This window comes from Lepisosteus oculatus, chromosome 1 (genome assembly GCF_040954835.1).
Source record: "Lepisosteus oculatus isolate fLepOcu1 chromosome 1, fLepOcu1.hap2, whole genome shotgun sequence".
In the NCBI taxonomy this organism is placed as follows: Eukaryota; Metazoa; Chordata; class Actinopteri; order Semionotiformes; family Lepisosteidae; genus Lepisosteus; species Lepisosteus oculatus.
The window spans coordinates 21,035,200-21,054,567 of NC_090696.1; the positions used below are offsets into that span (position 1 = coordinate 21,035,200).

Here is a 19,368-nt window from a genome sequence, read left to right on the forward strand (position 1 = left end):
CGTCCCACAGCACCTGGGGCACGAACCCGGGTCTCCGCCGTAACGCAACAGGGAACCAGCCGCATGAGCTAAAGGAGACCCCCCCCAGCCCAGGCAGCTGAGGTCCCTGCTACGCGCAGTGAGGGCGATGGCGTCACCGTATCCGAACTAGCTCCGCTACATATGCTATCAGCAGCTTCAGATTCAAGCCTGATGGAGCTGAAAACATTTTTTTTACATCACTTTACCTTACGTCCTGACAGAGCGCTCATCATAGGGATAAACTCAGGGGTGTCTAGTCCTGGTCCTGGGGGGTCAGTGTGTCTGCAGGGTGTCCAGTCCCGGTCCCAGGGGGGTCAGTGTGTCTGCAGGGTGTCCAGTCCCGGTCCTGGGGGGGTCAGTGTGTCTGCAGGGTGTCCAGTCCTGGTCCTGGGGGGGTCAGTGTGTCTGCAGGGTGTCCAGTCCTGGTCCTGGGGGGGTCAGTGTGTCTGCAGGGTGTCCAGTCCTGGTCCCGGGGGGGTCAGTGTGTCTGCAGGGTGTCCAGTCCTGGTCCCGGGGGGGTCAGTGTGTCTGCAGGGTGTCCAGTCCTGGTCCCGGGGGGGTCAGTGTGTCTGCAGGGTGTCCAGTCCTGGTCCTGGGGGGGTCAGTGTGTCTGCAGGGTGTCCAGTCCTGGTCCTGGGGGGTCAGTGTGTCTGCTGGGTGTCCAGTCCTGGTCCTGGGGGGGTCAGTGTGTCTGCTGGGTGTCCAGTCCTAGTCCTGGGGGGTCAGTGTGTCTGCGGGGTGTCCACTCCCGGTCCCGGAGGGCTTGTGTTAAAATCAGTTTATTAGTAGCTTAACTGCACATATTAAACCATTTCTCCAACCTCTTGAGGTGCTGCTGCTTTAAAGAGACCTACAGACAATAGTCCTGCAGGATTGGATACCCCTGGGTTATGATGTTCATTAAAGTCTGAAGTGTCGGTCAAACAGTTTGGTGCAAACACCTCTTAATTTTCCACCTCGAAGACTAATATAGGGCTTAGCGAAAGTTCCACCTAAAGCTTCTTGTATACTAGTTTAGCCATTTTATTTTCTCAGCTGCTGGTTAGTATAGAAAAGAAATCAGTTATTGAGAAATGCACAGCTTCCTTGCTTATTTTTGACTTCATGAGCAGAATTATTATGATGAGAATGTGAGACAAGCAGACACCTCTGTGACTACTCGTTTTGGTGCCTTGTGAAATGAAATAGATCGAGTGGGTGCTGAGCAAATGCCTGTTCTGAAACACAACGGAAGGCCAGTGGATTCTGGGATCGCTGTGCTAGCCTGGCATCTGTGGAGCGATGTAGTGTTACACATGGACAAGGCTGATTCTCGGCTCCTATTCGACATGAAGCAGCCTCCCTGCCTGACAGTATGGATTATGAGCACTTCTGAATGCACATGCATGCGTCTCTCTCAGAAGTTGGTGAGTCAGCACTGTAACTGTTCTGCCTCTACGGTATGAAAAGAGGGATAATACAAGTTTGATCTGAAGTTCATTCATGCAAAATTAAAAATAGATATCAGGCTGGGCACAGAAATACAAACCAGAGTTGGACATTAATGGCAGTAAACTTGCCGGGGGAGAGAAGACATGCCATAGTAACCGTAAGAAACCAAGCTCTCCCCCAAGGATCACAGGAGGGAAGGCTGGGGAGACTCAGGACACATTCTGCTAAGATCCTGAGCTCACTAGGCGACTATGAAAAGCACAGGTCCGGTTCAGTTCAGTGCAGTGCGTTCTAAACAGCCCGAGAACGTCGGCGCTCTGTTTGGCTCATGCTCGGTGCGAGAGGACCGTTTAGCAGGCCTACCTGTTTCTGCTTCTGTTTGGCTTTTGGGAAAGAGAGGAAACAAATCAGTGAGCACCTTGTACAGGGCGCCATCGCCACAGCCGCCCCTCGCATTGTGCACCTCGACCGGCCCGCCCACATGCACAGGGCGGTGCTGCGCTCGGCAGTCCCAGTAGCTCGGCATAAGCTAACCCCATATCTGTCACGTCTCCGGCGGCTACTGCAGATCACCATGAGAACTGAGAACGCCAGTTAAATACCGAGGCGACCGAGGTGAGATTTTTGTCTGCAAAAGAATCTTTGACATTTTTGGGGCTCATTTTTTTCAGCCAGGGTCTGGGTACAGAGGGGTCACAGCTGCCCCCCTCACCCTTCCCCAGACACCGCTCTCGGGGGTTTGAAGTTCATTCTAAGATGCCGGGAATCTCCTCACCTGCGGAAGGGGGCGTGGACCTCCAGCCTCCAGACACCATGTCTCCCAGACTGGAGGAGGAATTCCCTCCAGTTTTCCTGCAGGGGAAGCAGTTAAGTGGTGAATCAGGAAATCCAGTCTGGATTTGCAACAATTTCCAAGCAGGTGGCATGGGGGGACAGTGGTTCGCATTACTGCCTCAAAGCCGTGGGTTCAGGTCTGGACGTGGGATGCTATGTGTGTGGAGTTTGGATGATCTCCCCGTATTTGTGTGGGTTTCCTCCAGCTGCTCCCCACAGTCCAAAGACATGCTGGTGGGTTAATTGGCTTAAGGGGGAGGGAAGGTGGACTGTGCAGAGTGACATGACTCAGACCAGTGTGTTCCCAGGGGACCCCGCTAGCTGAAAAACACTCAAGGCAACTCAAACCTGCATGTTCCCTGTAGTGCTTGGCATCCCCATTAATTATGGGAACAACTGGCTACTGGCACAGTCTTGTCTTCAATACTGAAGCAGTACTGTCATGTCAGCAGGACTCAGCCGTCAGGCAGTCATGATCAAGCAATCACTGGTCCACGTAGGAGTCATCCCTAAATTTACTTTAATAGTGACTTTTACTTGGGTGACACAGTGACACAGTGGTTAGCAGTGCTGAGGTCAGGGGTTTAATTCCAGACCTGGGGGTGCTGTCTGTGTGGAGTTTGCATGTTCTCCTGTGTTCATGTGGGTTTCCCCTGGGTGCAGTCAAAAGATATGCTGGTAGGTTAATTGGATTCTTCATAAATTGGCCCTGGTGTGAGTGTGCCTGTGTTGTTTGTGTCTGTCTGCCCCGCCATGGGCTGGTGGCCCATCCAGAGTGTACTCCTTGCTTGCTAAAATAGGCTCTAGCTTCCCCGTAACACTGAATTGGAAGAAGTGGTTGGAAAATAGATGGACAGATAAAATCCTTTTTGTCTAAACAGCTTGGGGTCTGTACTTTGAATTCAAATTTGAATCAATACATTTTCCCAGATTATGCACACACATTATTGCAACAGCTATCGGTAAGTTATCTAGGGGAAGCCTCAATTGAGGTTGAGTGGCATGTAACAGTGGCATGTACCTCTGCTTCTGTTCCTGCTTCAGCCTCATTGCTTCCAGTCGTAGAGGGCTGGGGATGAAGGTGATGTCGGCACCCTCCTTCACCAGCCGCCCGATCCACCAGTCATTGTTATATTTCTATAACACACAGAAAGTCACAGCTCTGACACTCCCTCACTGTAACACTGCAGTGACACACAGTCACAGCTCTGACACTCCCTCACTGTAACACTGCAGTGATATACAGTCACAGCTCTGACACTCCTTCACTGTAACACTGCAGTGACACACAGTCACAGCTCTGACACTCCCTCTCTGTAACACTGCAGTGATCTACAGTCACAGCTGACACTCCCTCACTGTAACACTGCAGTGACACACAGTCACAGCTCTGACACTCCCTCACTGTAACACTGCAGTGATATACAGTCACAGCTCTGACACTCCTTCACTGTAACACTGCAGTGACACACAGTCACAGCTCTGACACTCCCTCTCTGTAACACTGCAGTGATCTACAGTCACAGCTCTGACACTCCTTCACTGTAACACCGCAGCCACACAATCACAGCTCTGACACTCCCTCACTGTAACACTGCAGTGACACACAGTCACAGCTCTGACACTCCCTCACTGTAACACTGCAGTGACACACAGTCACAGCTCTGACACTCCCTCTTTGTAACACTGCAGTGATCTACAGTCACAGCTCTGACATGCCCTCTCTGTAACACTGCAGCCACAGTCACAGCTCTGACACTCCTTCACTGTAACACTGCAGTGACACACAGTCACAGCTCTGACACTCCCTCACTGTAACACTGCAGTGACACGCAGTCACAGCTCTGACACTCCCTCTCTGTAACACTGCAGTGACACACAGTCACAGCTCTGACACTCCCTCACTGTAACACTGCAGTGACACACAGTCACAGCTCTGACACTCCCTCACTGTAACACTGCAGTGACACACAGTCACAGCTCTGACACTCCCTCTCTGTAACACTGCAGTGATCTACAGTCACAGCTCTGACATGCCCTCTGTAACACTGCAGCCACAGTCACAGCTCTGACACTCCTTCACTGTAACACTGCAGTGACACACAGTCACAGCTCTGACACTCCCTCACTGTAACACTGCAGTGACACACAGTCACAGCTCTGACACTCCCTCACTGTAACACTGCAGTGACACACAGTCACAGCTCTGACACTCCCTCTCTGTAACACTGCAGTGATATACAGTCACAGCTGACACTCCCTCACTGTAACACTGCAGTGACACACAGTCACAGCTCTGACACTCCTTCACTGTAACACTGCAGTGACACACAGTCACAGCTCTGACACTCCCTCTCTGTAACACTGCAGTGACACACAGTCACAGCTCTGACACTCCCTCACTGTAACACTGCAGTGACACACAGTCACAGCTCTGACACTCCCTCACTGTAACACTGCAGTGACACACAGTCACAGCTCTGACACTCCCTCTCTGTAACACTGCAGTGATCTACAGTCACAGCTCTGACATGCCCTCTGTAACACTGCAGCCACAGTCACAGCTCTGACACTCCTTCACTGTAACACTGCAGTGACACACAGTCACAGCTCTGACACTCCCTCACTGTAACACTGCAGTGACACACAGTCACAGCTCTGACACTCCCTCACTGTAACACTGCAGTGACACACAGTCACAGCTCTGACATGCCCTCTCTGTAACACTGCAGTGACACACAGTCACAGCTCTGACACTCCTTCACTGTAATACTGCAGTGACACACAGTCACAGCTCTGACACTCCCTCACTGTAACACTGCAGCGTCACACAGTCACAGCTCTGACACTCCCTCACTGTAACACTGCAGTGACACACAGTCACAGCTCTGACACTCCCTCACTGTAACACTGCAGTGACACACAGTCACAGCTCTGACACTCCCTCTCTGTAACACTGCAGCCACACAGTCACAGCTCTGACATGCCCTCTCTGTAACACTGCAGTGACACAGTCACAGCTCTGACACTCCTTCACTGTAACACTGCAGTAATATACAGTCACAGCTCTGACACTCCCTCACTGTAACACTGCAGTGACACACAGTCACAGCTCTGACACTCCCTCACTGTAACACCGCAGTGACACACAGTCACAGCTCTGACACTCCCTCACTGTAACACTGCAGTGACACACAGTCACAGCTCTGACACTCCTTCACTGTAACACTGCAGTGTCACACAGTCACAGCTCTGACACTCCCTCACTGTAACACTGCAGTGATATACAGTCACAGCTCTGAGACTCCTTCACTGTAACACTGCAGCGTCACACAGTCACAGCTCTGACACTCCTTCACTGTAACACTGCAGTGATATACAGTCACAGCTCTGACATACCCTCTCTGTAACACTGCAGCCACACAGTCACAGCTCTGACACTCCTTCACTGTAACACTGCAGTGATATACAGTCACAGGTCTGACATGCCCTCTCTGTAACACTGCAGCCAGTCACAGCTCTGACACTCCTTCACTGTAACACTGCAGTGATATACAGTCACAGCTCTGACATGCCCTCACTGTAACACTGCAGTGACACACAGTCACCGCTCTGACACTCCCTCACTGTAACACTGCAGTGACACACAATCACAGCTCTGACACTCCCTCACCCTCTCCTTTTGAAACAGCATAGTGGATCCTATGCCCCTGAATCCCATCCTTCTGATCCAGAATTCCCATTCCTTTTGAACCAAAATACAGTATTGTGCCCTCAAACCCTCTCACCTCTTTAATGTGTAGAAAGTCTTTGGCTTCGAAGTTGATAGCAGCACCTTGGACAGGACAGTCTTCATCTAAAGCCCCACAGTAACTGACATTCGTTTTCACAGCAAATGCTACTGGTTTAGTCTGAAGAAGATACAACAAACACACAGGCCACTCTCTCATCTTGTTGTGGGTTTTGCATAGCTTCTGATTGACAAAGTGCTTAAACATCAGGCATCGACACATCGGGTCTGATTCAATGGGTGAGGCTTTACTCTGCTTTGTAAGACTGCCTGTGACACCAGACTCAGAAGCAGAAGCAGTATGAGTGGTCTGCAAAGAGAGACTGCAAGAAGGCTGAGTGGAGAAACTCATGATTTTTTTAAATCACTACGTTTTTAAATTGAAAACCCAACCAGTCAGATGTAGCCGGTGTGACACTTTGCTGTTCGGCAGTGACTGTGATCAACACTAGCCCACAGACACCCAGCAAGGGCAGGGGCTGCAGTTTGCCGGGAGAAACACAGTGAGTCCTGATTGGCTAATCCCACCCACGCATTTGGCTAGAGGCGTGACCCAGGCTGGAACATCTGGACACATCTGCCAGCTTTTAATCTTCCTACTCACAGATATTCGGATCAACAAGACTGGTTGCGTTAAATAGGCTAATGGACTGGCCATCTGAGAGGCTTTCTCCTAGGGCTGTGCTGGGCTAACCTCCAGCCTGTGTCGACAGCAGTAGCCCTTGCCCTGCACCTGCAATTGTGTGAGATTGCCCTGGGGATGTGTGGACACAAGGTGAGGGACACTTGTCCCACTGCAGGTATTCCTGGCAGCCTACATACTGTAGACAGGCTATTTCCTCAGGAGACAAGCTGACAAGCTTTAACGTTACTTTAACTTTTTTAACAGCTCTTATATTTAAAACAGACCTGTTTTTGTAAATGCAGAGTTCGGGTCGTACTTTGTTCTTTAAATCTCAGAAAAAAGAACAACTTCTAGACAGTTTTGCATATACACACAAAAACTTAAAAATGTCGAAATGGAAATCCAACATCCCAAAAAAGTTTTAATATGCATTAATAAGTAACCATGTTTAGCAGCATCAAAAAAATCCAATACAGGTGAAGTGCTGTCTTTTTTGGCACCTTACCATGCCTCAGGTCAATGATATTTCTGAGCCAGAAGAAGAGAAAGCATATATTGCAGGGGCAGCCAAACACAGGATCTTCCTATCATGACTGCGATACAGCCAGCTGTTTAATACTTAATTGAGTCAATTAGGATGTTGATCGGACAATTAAAGACCCGGATGTCCACAAATCCTTTACTAGAATGAACTGGATAGTCCTCTTTCTGACCACTCCAGTATACCAGATTGTTGTGTAGGAGGCATATAGACGGACACTGGTCTCAACCAATGCTTTGCATAGCTGTTGCATCAGAAACCTGTAGTCAGTTGTGTAAAAGCACCTGTATGAACCACAGATCCTTTCTCCTTAACTATAGTGTGCTCACTTACAAAACACCGCAATGGAACTGGCGGTGCTTTCTTGCAGCAGGTCACTGTTCTGCGAGATCAGCAGGAGGGACTGCAGGCTCACCTTGGCTCTCTCGAGCTGCAGCAGGGCCTGGCGCTCGGCTTCACGCCGATACGCCTCCCGGTCCTCCTCCAGGGACAGGTCGGAATCCGAGGGTCTACTCGTGTACGAATCGGCTGACCCCTGCGGAGAGAGGGAACGGAGAGGGGGGAGTCACTCCGCCCCCTGCTGAGAGCCCGGTAATCACACCGCGTCACGGCACAGAGGGAGGGCCACAGCGTTCGTCTCTACCCTGTGTTAGTCTGTTCCTTTGATCCGGGCAAGCCTGCGCTGGTCTCAGCCCTTAACGATTCGTTGTTGTGAAATTCCCCCAGGAGCACCTGTTTCTCGAGCAAGTATCGCGCTGCTCTACTCAAAGCCCCCCAACATGACACAATCCCGAGTTTACAAGAGGCTGTCAGTGTTGCCTCAGTTTTCTGCCTGGTGTTGTGCCACATACTACCAGCATTGCCTCTGTGTGGGGGCCCTTAACTGGCAATGGCTCTGTGTTAAGTATCCAAAGCCTCTCAGCACAACGTCCAGAGATCACCCATCCCTGCCTGGGACTGAGCCACAGAGAGAGACTTCAGTGCCTAGAGCCCCCCCAGAGAAAACATTCATGATTGAAAGAGAGCAGACAGATCAGGTACACAGCTGGCAATCCTGTGCACTCACAGCACTCATCTTGACACGGTGAGCCGCCGGGCTCCCCCAAATACAAAACCGGTGTTTTTCCTAATTGTAATGAATGATAATGCTGTAGTTTCCTAAGGTGTTCAATTTCAGTTTCTTTTGCATTGCCATTTAGTTCACTGTCCAATCCCAGTCTTCTAAGTGCTCTGCTGTGTCCGGTACCAGCACTTACATCAGAAAGGGCAGAATTCCACTATGGGTCAGTTTTGTTCCTACTGTATATATCTGTGCATTATGGGGTGCAGTGTAGAAAGATTAAAATATCCCCAAGATTTGTAATGTATGGAGGTTTTTAGCTGTAAAAACATTAATTTACTCTAGAAATGTTAGCATTTTTTACATTTTCTTATACATTAAACCAATCATTAAATCCAAATTTGGACACACTGTCTAGATGCATATTACAAACGCAATGCGTAATGCTGATGTTTTAATGGACTTTTCCTTCTGCTTGGTGGGAAGCCACCTTGAAATAACATTAAACAGATTACAAACGAGGGGAGTGCATTAGACCCATCTTGTTCGCTGGATTGCTATCCAAGGATCTCATTCCTTGAAAGATCACAACAGGAATCAACTTCTTCATCATGGCAGTGCATGCCTCCACCACCCATTGTGTAAAAGAGGTGCTTCCAGTTCCCAATTCTGAATGCACAGCCTCTTCATTTTAATTTGCGATTCCAGGTCTTTGTTTCACTGATGGTTCTGTAGAAATCTGTTATTCAAGTCCCCTAGACTGCATGTTCTTCCCCTGTTAATGTTCGTTTCCTCCCACAGTCCAAACATGTGCTGGGAGGTTAATTGGTTTCTAGGAAAACTGGCCCTGGTGTGTGTGTCTGTGTGTGCCCCGTGACGGACTGGTGTCTTGCCCAGGGTGTACCCTGCTTTGAGTCTGTTGCATGCTGGGATAGGCTCTGGTTCCCCCGCGACCCTGAACTGGAAGAAGCAATGAGAAAATGGATGGAACAAATATTCCCCAATATTCTTTTAAGAGGCACTGGAAGGGAGGCTGAGTGTTTCTAGCCTGTTCTGCGGAGTCCGACTGGTGAGAATTGTTGGGGTGCTGTATTTGCAGCTTGCTTTAAGATATACAGCCGTACTGTATATCTCGCACATTTCTCTCAGGCATCCCTCTGTCTTTTCACTGCACAAGCTCCCTGTTCTGCAGCTTTGACTCCTCCCCCAGTCCCTCGGTGAACCAGCCTTTCACCTTCGCCAACTCTCATTCCAGTAACGCAGGCGGCAAATAGCTTTCTAATGGATTTCCAGGAGCTGGGAAACCTGATAGCTGCTCTAGGGTGCCGGAGGCAGACTCGCCTCACTCCGGTGCTGGTAACCTGAGTCACCGGGCGCAATGAAGACCTTTTAAAATGGGCTCCCAATCGCCGATCGATACTTTCCAGGAGAGCTAAAAGGCCTCAGGGGACAATCGGGCTGCAGTGCTCCAGCCCTGTTCTTTTTGGCTTCTTGTGTGTGTGTGTGTGTGTGTGTGTGTGTGTGTGTGTGTGTGTGTGTGTGTGTGTGTGTGTGTGTTCTCTTGAAAGAATAGTCTGGGAGGAAAGCCCAAACGCACTCGAGGTCCTGAAGGAGACGTTTCTCCCAGCGACCAGCGCCAAATGCTTCTGGATTCGGGGGTCCTGAGTGGACGGTTTCTGAAAGATCCGCAGGAGCTCCGCTTTGACGTTCCGTTCCGGACAGGTAAGCAGCACTGTTACACACATGCAAGGATGTGTGCAGGGACCCACTTCCACCCCCACTGCAGTGCCGTCCCACCTGGGAGACGCGCTGCAGCCCCACTGCACAGCAGCTCAGGGCAGGAGAGAGACGCTGCTGCTCCAGGGGGATTACGAGGGGACAGATTGTACAGGACCAGAGTGTGATTGAGGAAAGACACTGGGGCAAACACCCCTACTCTTCCAAGCAAGATCTTTAGTCATGATTAGTGACCAAGTAGCCAGGACCTGAACATAATGTCTGATCTGAAAGAGGGCGTCTCATACGTCACAGTTCCTGCTCACTGGGGAGCATGTCCTTATGCTGGCTGTGCGGCACTATGCTTCCCAGTAAAATGCCCAGCAGTGCAAACAGGTACAGATGTAAGTCAAGTTGGAATACTACAAGTATTCAGCCAAGTAAAGTAATGATACCTTCCCTTCTCAAATCCCTGCATCTGTCTCCCGAGTTCCTTTCAGACACATCTGGGTAAGGTGGAACCTATGGGAGACTGTAAGCAGATAAAACTGCCCCCGGTCTAGATAACTTATTCATGTCCTGCGCGCCGGTGCCCCCTGGCACCCGCTGGTCTCTCTGCACCGCAGTGAACAGTGCCAGCTTCAAACAGTGCGCCAGGGCCAGGGGGACTCGCTAATACTGCATCTGCACTTTTTCTCTGGTTTGTTTTGAAGGCAAAGACCAAGAAATAAAATGTTGTGCCTGTCTTGACAGTTTACATGGAAGGCCTCCAATCCTGGTCCTAAAGAGCCACTTTGTGTGCTTTGTGTGTTTTCCAGGTCAGACACACCAGAATCAGGATTGGACAGCGCTGGTTCAGTCCCTGGAATTTGGATGGTAAAATTGTAAAAAGCCACGGTTTCCTGTTTTGATCAGTGCATGTCCTGAGTCAATCAATTTGCATATTTTGTTTACCATTCTCCAGCTTAGTCCTGGGAGGCCATTCTCTAGAAACCCAGCCATGAGCATCTTTTATCCAGCCCAGTATTACTTAGTCCTGTTGGCTCTGTCCTGAGGAGCCCTGTAGCCCCACCACTGTGCCCACAGCCTACAGAGCCCTATAGCCCAGGTGCTGTGCCCTCAGTCCTACAGAGCCCTATAGCCCAGGTGCTGTGCCCTCAGTCCTACAGAGCCCTATAGCCCAGGTGCTGTGTCCTCAGTCCTGCGGAGCCCTGTAGCCCAGGTGCTGTGTCCTCAGTCCTGCGGAGCCCTGTAGCCCAGGTGCTGTGCCCACAGTCCTACAGAGCCCTATAGCCCAGGTGCTGTGCCCTCAGTCCTGCGGAGCCCTGTAGCCCAGGTGCTGTGCCCACAGTCCTACAGAGCCCTATAGCCCAGGTGCTGTGCCCACAGTCCTACAGAGCCCTATAGCCCAGGTGCTGTGCCCTCAGTCCTGCGGAGCCCTATAGCCCAGGTGCTGTGCCCTCAGTCCTACAGAGCCCTATAGCCCAGGTGCTGTGTCCTCAGTCCTGCGGAGCCCTGTAGCCCAGGTGCTGTGTCCTCAGTCCTGCGGAGCCCTGTAGCCCAGGTGCTGTGCCCACAGTCCTACAGAGCCCTATAGCCCAGGTGCTGTGCCCTCAGTCCTGCGGAGCCCTGTAGCCCAGGTGCTGTGCCCACAGTCCTACAGAGCCCTATAGCCCAGGTGCTGTGCCCACAGTCCTACAGAGCCCTATAGCCCAGGTGCTGTGCCCTCAGTCCTGCGGAGCCCTGTAGCCCAGGTGCTGTGCCCTCAGTCCTGCGGAGCCCTGTAGCCCAGGTGCTGTGTCCTCAGTCCTACACAGCCCTGTAGCCCAGGTGCTGTGTCCTCAGTCCTACACAGCCCTGTAGCCCAGGTGCTGTGCCCTCAGTCCTGCGGAGCCCTGTAGCCCAGGTGCCGTGCCCTCAGTCCTGCAGAGCCCTATAGCCCAGGTTCTGTGCCCTCTGTCCTGCAGAGCCCTGTAGCCCAGATGCTGTGCCATCTGTCCTGTAGAGCCCTGTAGCTCAGATGCTGCTCCCTCAGTCCTGCAGAGCCCTATAGCCCAGGTTCTGTGCCCTCTGTCCTGCGGAGCCCTGTAGCCCAGGTGCTGTGCCCTCAGTCCTGCGGAGCCCTGTAGCCCAGGTGCTGTGCCCTCAGTCCTGCGGAGCCCTGTAGCCCAGGTGCTGTGCCCTCAGTCCTGCGGAGCCCTGTAGCCCAGGTGCTGTGCCCTCAGTCCTACACAGCCCTGTAGCCCAGGTGCTGTGCCCTCAGTCCTGCGGAGCCCTGTAGCCCAGGTGCTGTGCCCTCAGTCCTGCGGAGCTTGGTGAAATCTGTTCTGTTGTGTACAGATGATAACTCCTATCATGGCAGATGAATTGCAGTTCACACCCACACATGCCTAAATATAGCATACTGCTGCTTCTTCTCTTCTCCTCTTCCCTCGCTCCCCTTCCTTTATCACTGGTGCGTTTCTCCCCATTTCATCATCTCATCTCCCAATGTGGTGCAAAGTCTCTGTCTTGAAAAATCTGGTGCAGATGCTGATTTTTTAATACCAAGACAAGACTGCAGCTGCTTGTACAGGAAAATGCCATAGAAGATCCTTATAAAGCAAAGAACTATGTTTGCATCATTGAAAAGCAAACACTTCCCTCCCCCCACCCACAGAAAATGCAGAATTGTCCACTTTTCTTGTTGGTTTTGTGTTAGACACTTTACATACTTATTTGTTTTGAATACTTATATTCCATTTGGTAAGGAACTGGAGTGAAAGTGGCACAAAACCAGGCACAAAAAGGAGTAATCTGAAACCATGCCAGTGCCCTCCACTAGCATACAGTTCAGCTTACGCGCAATGAAGGGTCTGACATAGACGCTCAAGTGGAAGTGTCAAGACTGCTCACACTGATACGGCAGGATGCCTAAGCTTGTTTTCACCCCTCTGGACTTTCTGAGTCCTTGGCCTGACCAATCTAGAAATAAAACAACCTCAAAACAGCACAGCAGATTATGATTTACAGACAAGCGTTTCAAATCTAACTTTTCCCTCGGGCTCAGTGGGCAAGTTCACTTGTCACGGCAACTAGACCTAAAAGGAGCTCTTCCAACCGGCACATTGGCTGGAATGGATTTTGTGGTTAGAAATGAGTGCAGGCTTGTGGGGGAGCCCGAGCCTATCCTGTTGCTTACCAAAGCAGGGCACGCCCTGGACAGCACGCCAGCCCCTGGCGCAGTTGGGGAGGTGCGCCTCCTTGCTATATTTGGTTCTTCGAACGAACAGAACCCTAATTCTGTCAGCTCTCCAAAAGAGGAATGCTCAAACCAACGGTGTTGGAAAGTAGGAACAGAGAGCAGAGCAGACCCCCCAAAGGAGAGAAAAAGAGTTGATTTGCCGTTTGAAATCTTAGTGAACCAATCCAGAGTTTCCCTTAAAGAATTGTTGAAATGCCAGACCTCTAGGTGAGCGTCCAGGTCAGGACCTGCGCTTTACGCACAAACCTTAGTGGATTCATCCAGAGGACGCCCATTCAGGGCACAAAGCCCAAGCAGAACGATGTACGGTGGTGGCTACCAGACTGCTCCTTTTTGTGCCTTGTGTTGTACCCATTTCATTCCCACCCTGGACTCCTCTTTTACTGAATCTGGTCGAAGTATGGAGTTTCTGGAAACAAAAAGATCTCCGACCCAGTGTGAAAAGGTTTTAAAGACACCCCACGTAAAATATTGCCTTAGTAAAAGAATTGCAATTGAATTGATTAGGAAGCTGCAATGGACACTCCTAGCTAAGCCAGTAAATATGAGCTCAATTAACTGACAGCAGGAACAGGAACCAGAGGAACCGGAGGACCCCCTGTCCCTTAGGAAAAAAATCCCTGCCATCTGCCACCCCAGTTCCCGAGTCCTCTCGTTGTCATGCTGCCTCCCATATCGATTCCAAACTAATTATTAGAATAGAAAAAAAACATTTCTGAGGTCTTTTAGGTTTCATTGCAAGCTACCTGTAAAATCTGGAGGACCAGGCCCTCAAGGACTGGAGCTGCCCACCCCTGTTCCAGGACCTCGTGTCAAAACGCTATCATTCCAATGAATCCATCACAGGACTTTGTCCCAACCGGTATTTCAATCTCTGATTGCTTAATTGACGCTGACGCTGACAATTGTGCTGTTTTAGAATCAGCCCAGAATACAATACTTCACTCCAGCTCAGCTTAACCACCTAAACAGACTCTTTGCTGGCTTAATCACATTGCTTTCACTGCTGCTCTGAGCCCTGCAGAAGTTGGTCCTTTAAAGACACCCGGGACAGCAGTAGACACGCTGCCCCCACCCCCCCGACCAGGAATGGCTGGCCCTGGTTATATCACAGGATGGATTCAAATCTAAGGGCACTGTCCCTCCCCATAGCGATGAAAACGCGAGCTTTGTGAGTTTCTGGGATATGAGGACCAGAAAGAGGACGCGAGAGAAAGAGACAAGAGCGCACAGCCTGCACTCCCGCTACACAACGCCAGCGGAATCCTTATCAACAACTTCTCCAAGCCAGATGCTTGAGTAAGCCCCCCTTCCTCAATTTCCCCGTCTCCTCCTGTTTTAAATCCCACAGAACGCCCATCCACGCCGCGGATCGCCTCTGCAGAGATATGAATCAATGCAGTTTTTAAACGATGCTGTCAAGCCGCGCTCCAGTTAAGTGGGTCCCTCATTACCTCCCGTCGCCCCCTCCTCAGAAGCACTCCCCGTTCCCACGGGCGCGCTCGCAGCTCGCTGCCTGCACGGCTAACGCAGCTACAGTCCCACGAGGCAGAGAGGCTGTGGAAAGGTGTCCTCCCGGCGTGCCGGGCGCTGCGCTCCCCTCTCCTCCTTCCTCCCGGGAAGGATCCCAGCTCCGTCCCCCAGCACCCGCGGCTGACTCACCGGCGCCAAATCTTCCAATCCATGGAGATGCAGGTCTTCGTACATAGGGGTCCGAGGGGGCGGAGAGAGAGAGGGGGGCGGGCGGCCGTGCCCGTGCCCGTGGCCGTGGCTACCGCGTTTTGGGGCAAACGGGGAGAGCACACGCGCGTGCGTACACCCACTCGCATCAGGAGGGGAAGGAGAGCGGCGCTGGGCAGGGATTTTTCTCTCCTTTCAAAAAAATAATAAATCAAATCAAATCAAATTCCCAGGGTCTTAACTTTAACAGTGAGGGGTAGTATCCGGCCGGGGAGCGGCGGAAAGAGAGCGGAGATCCGTGGGCGAGCGCCGTCAGGTCTTCTCTCCGAGTTAACCGTTTGTGGCGCGTCGGAGTGGAGTCATCGTAGACGGGAGAGTGGTTTCGTGTTTGATTAATGAGCCGAGAGCCGATAGGATGGCTGTGCGAGTGTGTGTTGTTTCTCGGTCCTCAAGAATCCTGGAACAAAAGCCTTCCTTTCTCCCGCTCCCCTCCCAGGCGCGCACACCCCGCCCGTGTCCGGGGGGTCCCGAGGAGGCGCTACTCCGGGCCTCAGACAGAGCTGGACCAGCAGGTGTGGGGCTGTGCGCGTTTTTACTCTGTGCTTCATTTATTGAGTTCGCGAGGGCCCGCAGGTAATCTCTCTGGTCAATAAGTCTAGTAATTAATGACAGACATTTCATATATTATATGCCATATTTATTCATTGCAGGGAGAAGGCATTACTGTGTTCCTAGCACAATAATTATTCTGTGTCATCTATTCAAAAACAATTCAATGCATAACGGAGCATGACATTCTCTAAAAATAAGTGATGACTGCTGTATGACACATTAGAAAGATTTCCTAGTCTTTCTTCCTGATAGGAACCATATCACCCTGCAACTCACAGCTGACATCCCACTGAAACGCAGCAGGTGTGAGCCTGGTCAGTAACTGGATGGGACTCCTGGGAGAAACTAAGGTTGCTGCTGGAAGAGGTGTTAGTGGGGCCAGTAGGGGGCGCTCACCCTGCGGTCTGTGTGGGTCTGTATGGTGACTGAAAGCTGGTGTGTGGTGAGCGTTCTGGCGCACTGTGGCTGCTGTTGTAACATCTAGGTGGGGCAGCACAGTGGTGGTGGAGGGGAGTCCTCATTACCTGTAAAGCTCTTTGAGTGGAGTGTCCAGAAAAGCGCTATATAAGCATAAGGAATTTTTATTATTAGACTCCTAGGCTCAAGGGAGTGCCCTACACCTGGAAGGAACTGAACCCCTTTAGTCTTTGAAGGAGACCACAGGGAGCTCATTAAAATCTCCTCAGAGGGTTTCAAGAAAATAAACCCAAAGGACTTCTTCAGGATCAACAGTGAAACACGAACCAGAGGACACAAGTGGGCACTGTGAGGAAGTGCTCTGAAAACAGAGCGTAGGAAGCACTTATTTACACAAAGAGTGGTGGGAGACTGAAACAAGATACCCAGCCATGTTGTTGAAGATGAAAACAAACTGATAGCAAACCCAGTGGCCTGCTCCCCCAGTATCATTCCCCCTGCTTTCTCTGGACCAGGGATGATCATCCCGATTTCTACTGAAAAAGCAACACAATGACAAAACCGTGGCCAGCTAAGGGTTCTGCAGGCTGGGTCTTGAAAAGAAAGAACTGAGAAAGAGAGACGGGGGAAAGAGTGGTTTGATCAGACAGTGCTGCAGCTGTTTCCCTGCACGCCGTGGCAGGAGCAGAGCGTCGTCTCAGTAAAGCACCACTGGAACCGTGCAAACCGATGGCACACTGGAGCAGATGGGTAGTGTAAGCAGGGTAAAACTATGGTAAAATGTGCCAAAGAACTGCAGATTTGCCACAGCGAGCCTTCGCTAAGATGGATTCAAGAGTCTGTCTCAAATGAAGCCACTCCAGTTACATAGTCAGCGGGTCCTCTCATCACCACATCATCTCCTACCACAAACAACCTAGACCTGAGCGCTTTCATTGTCCTGCGGGACAGGATCAGTGTCCCAGGACAGTCCGCACGGCACCCTCTCCCCCTCCACTGGCCTGGCAGCCTGGCCATGATTGGTGCTCTTAGCCAGTCAGATAATAGGAGAGTGGGGGAAGGCTAACGGGCAACTGTAGTTCCTTATATACCCTTATAGGTTCTTAAATACCACTGCAGGTCCTTTACACCACTGCAGGTCCTTATATAGCATCATAGATCCTTATAAACCACCACAGGTCCTTATACCACTGTTAGTCCTTATATACCATTATACGTTCTTGCATACCACTGTGGGTCCTTATATACCTATATAGGTCCTTATATACCACAGCTGGTCATTATATAGCACTGTTGGTCATTATGTACAATTATACGCCCTTATATACCATTATAGATCCTTATATACTACTGTAGGGTCTTACATACCATTGTAAGTCCTTGTATACCACCATTATACCACATTAGGTTCTTATATACCACTGTAGGTCCTTGAATAACATGTACGTACTGTGTAAGTTCATACACACTCCTGTAGGTCTTTATAAACCACAGTAGGTCTTTTATGTATCACTACAAGTCCTTACATAATGCTGTTTGTCTTTATGTACACTGTAGGTCCTTATATACCTTCGTACATCCTTATCTGTGACTGATATGCTGAGGAGACCTAAATACTCAAGAGTCAGTGGTGCCTGAGAGCTGAGCAGATCACTAGAAGTCAAATTGAATTTGTTTTTTAAATTAAATATAGCTGTAAAAATAATGAATAAGAATAAAGCCATAACCTACAAAGCAGTGCTACAAAATGACAAGAATTTAGCACAGTTTGGGATCTGACGAATGACAAATAGGTTTCATGCTGTCTAAAGGCTATACAAATACTTCCACATGTTATAAGCTAACTCAAAAACTTGTCAAAATGTTATACATTTCATACACCACAGGTAATAGAAAATGTTTGTTTTTTCTGTTATAATATAGAGAATAAGAAACATTTTTCTGTTGATATATTTCACCATGCAGTGTTCCATACAAAATGACTTCCTCTCTTTCCCTTTCAACTGAAAGAAAGTAATTAACACAAACTATTAGAATTCCACTGAAATGTCCATAAAAGTCTAACCATCCATCTTCTAACAGCTTAACCCCATTCAAGGTCACTGGGGAGCCGGACCCTAACCTGGAAGGCAATGAGAACAAGGCAGGATGCACACTGGACACCAGTCTAGCACAGGGAACACACCGACACAAACGCACACTCACACCAGGGCCAGTTTTCCCAGAAGACAATTAACCCGCCAGCATGTCTCTGGACGGTGGGAGGAAACCGGAGGACATAGAGGAAACCTGCACAAACACGGGAAGAACATACAAACTCCACACAGATATCACCCCTGGTCCAGGATGGAGCCCAGGGCCCCAGCACTGTTCCACCCTCTGAAAATGTCCATGAACAGAATTTCTCTTCGGATGAAATTCCATGGTGGGACACCGTCTGGCCAGCAGGGGCGCAGCAGAGTCACGGTGGGTACTGAGTGATTCCTGGAATTCTTGAACACAGGAAGTGTATTTATTCCATGGTAACGTTTTCATGCAGGATGAGATAAGAATTTGCAATTGCATGTGAGAAATAAACCTTTGCCCACCTACAATACGTTTTCCGAGCTTCTCTTACATGCAAAAACATGGTCAGATTTTCTGAACTCCAAAAACAGTGCAACACTTTGCTCTCCTGTCGCCCAACCGCACGGTTTAAGTGCAAGTGATAAACTGTAAGAATAAACTTACATTTCTGTACTTAAAGGGAGAGTATTTTTTTTATACCTGAAAAACCTGAAACAGATCCTACATTCCATCAGCAAACATGAGTGCAGAAAAAGGGACAGAGCAGCAGCTCATTAACATGAGGAAGAATATCTGCACTGAGCCTCAGCGGGGGCTGTCCAGCGTGCCTCCAGGTTTTCGTTCCAACCCACTTCTTAACAATCAGCTCTTTACAGGGCTCCTGGCACCACTTTAACAACAACTTCCTGCTCTTCAGGTTCCACTGCCTTTAAGAGATCCCCCCAAAAACCCAGAGACCACAGCTGTTCGGACTGAGGATGGATTATCCCTAACCTCAGCCTTAACCAAAGCGAGAGGCCATGTGGGCCAGAGTCCGGACCCCCAGTACTGCGAAATCACCAGCTCTTAAACGGACATGTGTGTTCGGCTACTCTCTCTGCCAGGCAAGGGCTTTCAGCTGCACAGCGAAGGCAACGATCATAGAACACCCCTGATCTTTTCAAGAATTTGGCAACGGCACGCCTCTTCCTGACATGGTGGTGTCCAGATCTCTTCGGCACGACTGCACTTCTGTGACAACCTGCAGCCATCGTGTTAAAGTAGCCTCCCTCTGTTCTCACGCGTGGCAGCGGGTGCCTGTTCTCGAGCCGTGCAACGCAGGCGAGCAGCC

General features: G+C 50.2%; 1 protein-coding gene across 7 annotated transcripts in view; it reads right to left on the reverse strand.

Moving 5' to 3' along the window:
- The window catches only part of cacnb3a (calcium channel, voltage-dependent, beta 3a), a 60,803-nt gene that overhangs the window by 14,989 nt on the left and 26,446 nt on the right, over positions 1–19,368 (reverse strand). For 6 of the 7 annotated variants that reach the window (XR_011189091.1, XM_069187249.1, XM_069187252.1 and 3 more), the window contains 5 exons: positions 7,658–7,777; positions 6,075–6,197; positions 3,308–3,423; positions 2,228–2,304; positions 1,816–1,835 (listed from right to left, as the gene is read on the reverse strand). Coding sequence is in view for 6 of the 7 variants with exons in the window: in XM_069187249.1 (XP_069043350.1) it covers positions 1,816–1,835; positions 2,228–2,304; positions 3,308–3,423; positions 6,075–6,197; positions 7,658–7,777 (456 nt within the window). In the remaining variant the exon portion in view is untranslated. Of the gene's footprint in view, positions 1–1,815; positions 1,836–2,227; positions 2,305–3,307; positions 3,424–6,074; positions 6,198–7,657; positions 7,778–14,924; positions 15,490–19,368 lie in introns of those variants that run through there. The other variant, XM_069187258.1, reaches the window with a different exon arrangement.